The 6,366-nt window shown below is 31.8% G+C and overlaps 1 protein-coding gene across 1 annotated transcript; it reads right to left on the reverse strand.

Moving 5' to 3' along the window:
• Positions 1–4,716: 4,716 nt before the first annotated feature.
• LOC111025932 (brassinosteroid-responsive RING protein 1) lies at positions 4,717–5,673 on the reverse strand. The gene has a single exon (XM_022303857.2). It carries the CDS (start codon positions 5,611–5,613, stop codon positions 5,062–5,064), a length of 552 nt encoding a protein of 183 aa, XP_022159549.1. The 5' UTR covers positions 5,614–5,673; the 3' UTR covers positions 4,717–5,061.
• Between the last annotated feature and the right edge of the window lie 693 nt (positions 5,674–6,366).

A 6,366-nucleotide genomic window follows, 5' to 3' on the forward strand; every position in this document is an offset into this window, starting at 1 on the left:
ACCAAAAAAGAGAGACTTGTTTTGATTGTTGTCAAAATTTCTATACAATTGTGAGAATGTTCCAAAAAAATGAAAAACAAGAAACAGAAATTAGTTGTAAAATACTTAGATTTTTTAAGAAAATTAGAAACGAAAAATAAAAAATGAAAACGTTACCAAACAAACCCTCAGTGATTGAAACTTGAATAAAAATTATTTATTACTTTAAAAGGGATATGAACTCAAGTTTTTAAGAATCAAGAAAAGGTGGAAAAAATATAGTCTGCCATATTGCTTTTAAGTACTAAGAAACCCCAATGCCCAACCACTATTATAAAATGTTTTTAATTCCTTTAAAGATTTTCCAATTTGGTCTTTAATTCTTAAATTTAACTTTAATGGATTACAAATTTTCAATGAAGTCCTTCCATAAAAAGATAGGTTAAAATTTGTTAATAAATATCTAATGTGTCATTAAATTATTGTTTGGTTAATATATTTGAATACGTGGGTATGCCATTTTAACATGACACTTGGAAGAAAGAAACTTTATTGATGAACGGGTCAAGTTTTATTTATAGATGGTTGAGTTTCATGGGTCACACAACATCTAAGTGGCATATTTCATGTGTCCAAATACGTTAATAAAACAATAATTTTATGACACATCAACTTTTTGTTAATCTAAGCCTAATTAAACCGATTAAGACACCTATTTCTATGATTCGTAATTAAACCAACACGTCGTGAGATTGAATCTCCACTTCTACATGTGATACTAAAAAAATTTTGTCAACAAATTTCGCAACAAAAAAAATTGTAATGATTTGATTGAGGTTTTTTATACATATACATTAAAGGTAAAATTAATAATTTAAAAGATAAAGAAACAAATCGAGAATCACATAAATTCCTTTTGTCTAGATATGAAATTAGAAAGTATTTCGCGCTCTTTTTTTAAGAAAAAAAAAACTATTGTAATTAGTTTTATTTCAATTGAAATTTCACAAAATCCAACCACTATGTTTATGCAAGGATTTGCACAACAGTGTGTTCCTGATTGTAGCTCGAACTCGGCCTCCGGACCGACCTGAACACTTGGGCGGACCTGCACAAAAAAAGGTGAGCACTCCGACGATCAAGTCAGTATAGGTCGGATTCCAAGTTTAGTTCGAAGCCAGAGATCATCGTCCCTGATCGGGGAGTGAGATCCTCTACTTATGGGTGGTGGTCCCGCTAATCTCACGACGGTTACATTCGGTAATCTCGGGACCGTCGGTTACACCCGGTGATCTCGGGACCGACGGTTACGCCCGATAATCACGCCGCAGACAGTTGCTCACATCGGCCCCTACCGAGCTCCCCGGTAGGTCGGACCTGGGCCAGGTTCACCTCGGCCCTCATACTTAGCTTTCGTCGGCGTTGGTGGCAGCCATCTCGGCTATCCGAGCTGGGATGACTCATGAGCCATCTTGGAGCACCAATGGGGGTCCTCCACGTGTCCAGGGTATTCCCTTCCCCAAACACACTAAAAATTGGATTTTTTACTAAGACATCGTATCCATGTAAGAGTAAAATGTCCGAATCTCCCCACTAAATGAAAAAAAGAAAAAAAAAAAAGTTTCAAATCTTTTTATCTTAAACTGTATAACAGACAAAAGAACTTCAAGAAATGGGCCAATATCCACTTCATTTGAGTTGAGAAGTTTGGGCCAAGAAAAATGTTTGGTCCACAAGTGATGGCAGCCCCCCATAATCTTTCCTACTAATCAACAAATAATGTAGAGCTGCTAATTTTATAAAAATACCAAACAATTAAAATAATTTTTTGACATAACATTTGTCTTGTTATATGAATACAATTTGTCTACATTTTTTGTGTTCTAATCAGTTGGAAAAATCTCTATCTTCTATAATTTGGATTCCGTTTTATCTAAAAAATTCAAAATAAAAAGATATAAGATTTTTCCTAAAAATATATCCTTTTTTTAGTACAATATGTAGGGTTGGGGAATCGAACTCACAATCCCTTGGTTAGAGGTATATGTCAATTATCGATGAGTTATGCTTGCTTTGATTAGAAAGATATCCTATTAACTCTAGGTTTTCCTTTATAGCTGAAAAATACTCATATAATTGAGGTATGTTACAGAACTCTACTCGTTGTTACGCTCCAAATTAAATCCCGATTATGTAAGTTTAATTGATCTTTTTTATTCCATAAGAATGGTGCAAATTTAGTAATCTTAATAAATCAAATTTATCCATCTAACTACTATAATATTTAAATTGAGTAAAATAATTATTTAGAATGGTCGGGGATTTAGGCTTAATTTTAACCATTTAATAATTGATGTTTATTATAGATGAACATTATCAAATAAATTTTACGAGATATATTATTACTGAACAAATTCATAAGGTCGTGTCTTTTAAATCTATAACATTTAAGTCCAACCTATATGAACCAAATAACTTCGATTCAAGAAAGTAAGCCTAAATTTATTTTTAGAATTAAAAAAAAAATTCATTACTATTGATTTGGCTGGCGCATATTCTTGTATTTAAGTAATTTACATTTTTATATGAAAAACCTTACTTAATAAAACAAAAGCCAATTTAATTTAATTGTGAAATAGGAAAATAAAAACATCGTTAAAAATAATGTACAGCTAAAAATTAAATACATGGCCCTACTTGACCATCTTTTTAATCCCATGACCATATACACTAAGCTTTTGAAATTCAAACTTCTTACACAAAAGAATATACAATTTAAAAGAATACTACAATAACATTAAAAACATTTCATATTATCATTATTTATGTTTGTTATTTGAACATAACTCAACTGGTTAAGACATATTTTTATTATTTGAACATAACTCAACTGGTAAGACATATTTTCTCACCAAAAGATTGAGTTTGAATCTCCACTCCCCACATATTTGTTGTACTAAAAAAAGTAATGCAAGATCTTATTAAAAAAAAAAATATTTTGGTCAATATACATTTAGATTTCGTGTACTTTTAAAATGTTCATTTTTGTTTATGTACTTTCAATTTTTGTCTATTTTAGTGCCTATACTTTTGAAACATTAATTTTAATCTTTGTAATTTTAAAAAGTGATTGTTTTAGTCGTCTCTTCATTTTATTTTTTATCTCATTTTTAATCCCAATTTAAAGTTAGGTATAGAATTTGTGTTAAGCTAACACCAAAATGAATGTTTTAAAAGTACAATGATTAATTTGAATTGAACTTGATAGTCCAAAAAGTAGAATGAACATTTTAAGAATAGAGAGACCAAAATGAATCAAAGTCGAAATAAAAAAAAATGGTATAAAATTAAAAAAATAAGAAAGTTATCCATTAGATAAGGGATGGAGAAGATTATTCATATATATATAATATATTCCACGAGAGGAGGTGGGTGTTCAATTTTGATCCATAAAATGGAATGGATTGTCCTTTGGGATGATGGCCTTTTATAAGTGTTTGCAGGGACTGCTTCTTCATTTACAGGGCATCACATGTCTCCCATTTTCATCCTCATTCATTTCACCTATTTTTTCTTTCTTTCTTTTCGATCCCATTTCTAACGTTCTCGTTTTTCTTTTCTTTTCTTTTCTTTCTTCTTTTTAAAAATGAAAAATGTAATTGTATTTAATAACTGTTCTTGTTATTATTTTTATTAAAAAAAGAAACAGAAATGTTTTAGATAAGTTTTGCTTTTGTTTGTTGTTTGCTCAAATATTATATTTAAAAAATTCACATAAAATTTGACTTTTTTGAAATATTTATTATACATTTTATACGAATAATACTTTTATTTATGTTTTTCAAATACAAAAATAAGAAACTAGATTTTGTTGTTCGAGAATTTACAAAAGAAAAAATATGTATATTGGTTTGTAAAAAACTAAAATTAAAAAACAAACATTATTAAAATACATCTTTGTTATTTCAAATCTAAAAATCAGAAATGTTGTGATTCTAGTTTAGATGCAACTACACTTCTCCAAAAGTTGTTTTTCATTGGATTAAAATTACAAACTATTGTTTTCCTATCAGAATGGTTCATTGCAAATTAGTTTGTATCATGTGTATCAATTTCATTAATAATTAACTATTAGTTTGGACGAAAGGGGAAAATGAACAAAAAAAATAAGCGTAAAGTATTTAGAATTTAAAAATATATTAGTATTACAATTAATTATTTCCAATTTTGAAGCATCAAGGTTTATTGAGTCAAATTTCACCTTCAACTTTTATTGGAGTTGAATTGTCATTTATTTGAAATTTGGAATTCCATTCATTGCCGTAAATAGAGAAAAAAATATTCATAATTAACATACGCAAAATCTTACTTTCTGCTCTACTTCTTTTAAAACCCTGATTTAAAATATCCAAGAAATGTGACTTAAGTCTATTCTCTTTTATTCTAAAAAAGTTGATGCAAATTTGATAACCATAAAATTTAGGTAACTCAACTCAAACCTAAAGTTTCTCAAATCTAGGAGTCAAGCGGAGTAAAATATAACTAAAATCAATAACCAAATGTCCAAATCTAGCTTACTATAAGAATAATATTTATTCAATTTCAAAATTTAATTTAAAAATTGAGTTATTGATCCAATTACCCTGAACGAGGAGATCATTAGATATACAAAAATGGTGCTTACCATCAATCGCGATGGCAAAGAAAGAGAGAAAAGTATACAAATTATACAAATCGTTAAATTTCCAAAATAATCCATTTACTGTATTGATTGTTCTGTAATAATGTTAGAGTGACAGAGAGGGGAAATGGAAATTTACAAGAAAATGATCTAATTCTGAGACCTGTAATTCATTTGATTTGATTTGATTTTCCAGTTCCTTTTAGGAACTTTTTTTTTTCCGTATGTACAGAAGAACAGCAAACATTTCTCATTCACCACACTCAATCAATTCATCCCCCTTTCCCCTGCCTCTTTCTTTTTTTTTTTCATTTGTTTTTCGTTTCTTTCTTTATTTCTTGTTTCCGATATATAGATTCCAAGCAGCAAAATCAACAAAAGAAAAATCAAATCTCTGAGAGCTACGAACCAGCGGTGAGAAGAGACGAAGAAGAAGAAGAAGAATCGCCGTGGTGGAGTAGTAGTTCAAAGATTTCCGAATCCTCCTCCCAAATCCTCTCGTCGCTATCGCTACAACCACCGCTCCGCAAATCGGCCGGAATAAACACCGTCCGGCAGAGCGGGCACGTCCTCTGGCCGTATCCGATCCACCGATCGAGGCATCCGCGGTGGAATATGTGGCGGCAGTTCGCCAGGCGCCGGATCTCGTCGTCCGCCTCGAACTCGTACAGGCACACGGCGCAGCTCTCCGGCGGCTCCAAAAGCTCCGAGAACTTCACCACCGGCAGAATCTCGCGCAGGACGGCGGCGGAGACTGGATCGAGGTCTGACGACGGCCCCGTCGGGAAGAAATCCGCCTGATTAGGCCATGGAATGTCCGGTTCGAGGAAATCTTGGAGCCCTAGAAGGCGGAAGAGGACGGAAATTAGCTTCCGGAGGAGGCCGAGCAAGGAGAGTACGTGGATGAAGAGCTTCGGAAGCAGAAGCTCCGTATAGCTCGCAGGGAAACCCATGGCCGAACTCTGAACCAGAAGAGAGAGAGAACTTGATGATTAATGGAATAATGCCGTGAGAATGACGGCCAATTCGTATTTATAGACCAACGCAATTTCTAAAAACAATTTAAAAAAAAATAATCACAGTTTTTTATTTATCAGAAAAAAAAAACATTATCTTATACTCTATGCATTAAATTAACTGTCAAAAATACTTCTTATTCCTTTTTTTTTTAGGTAAAATAATAAAACATTTAACAAAATTAGTTCATAAACGAAGATAGAACCCACAAAGAGGCATTAGTTATGGGTGCGAGCATAATTCGTTGGAGTTGATTTTTAGGCCAAAGAAAAACCAACAAATTTCTTATTGATAAAACCCATCAAACTTATCCAAAACTAACTTTTTTTTTTAATTATTTTTTTTTTATTTTGGCTGCCCAATTATTCCTAATACAGTTAACACTAATATCTTACTTTATGCTTAGGTTAATGTTGAGTTTGTAAGTCCTCCGTTGGCTAAAGAACAGCATGATTCATAATATATAAGAGAGGACAATTATCTTCTTGGTATAAGATCTTTTGGGTGAAACCAAAAGCAAAACCGTGAATGCTATGCATTGGGGTACTTAGGGTACCGTTGTCGTGAACGGTTAACAAACAATGATCTTGAATTAATTTGTATTATTTAGATTAAAAAAAAGAATGGGGAAGAAATTTCTTGAATTGCCTTCCACTTTTGGTATGACCCCTCTAAGAAATAATAATGTG

The sequence above is a fragment of the Momordica charantia genome (assembly GCF_013281855.1).
Source record: "Momordica charantia cultivar OHB3-1 chromosome 6 unlocalized genomic scaffold, Mcharantia_2.0 BLBB01000006.1, whole genome shotgun sequence".
Lineage (NCBI taxonomy): Eukaryota > Viridiplantae > Streptophyta > Magnoliopsida > Cucurbitales > Cucurbitaceae > Momordica > Momordica charantia.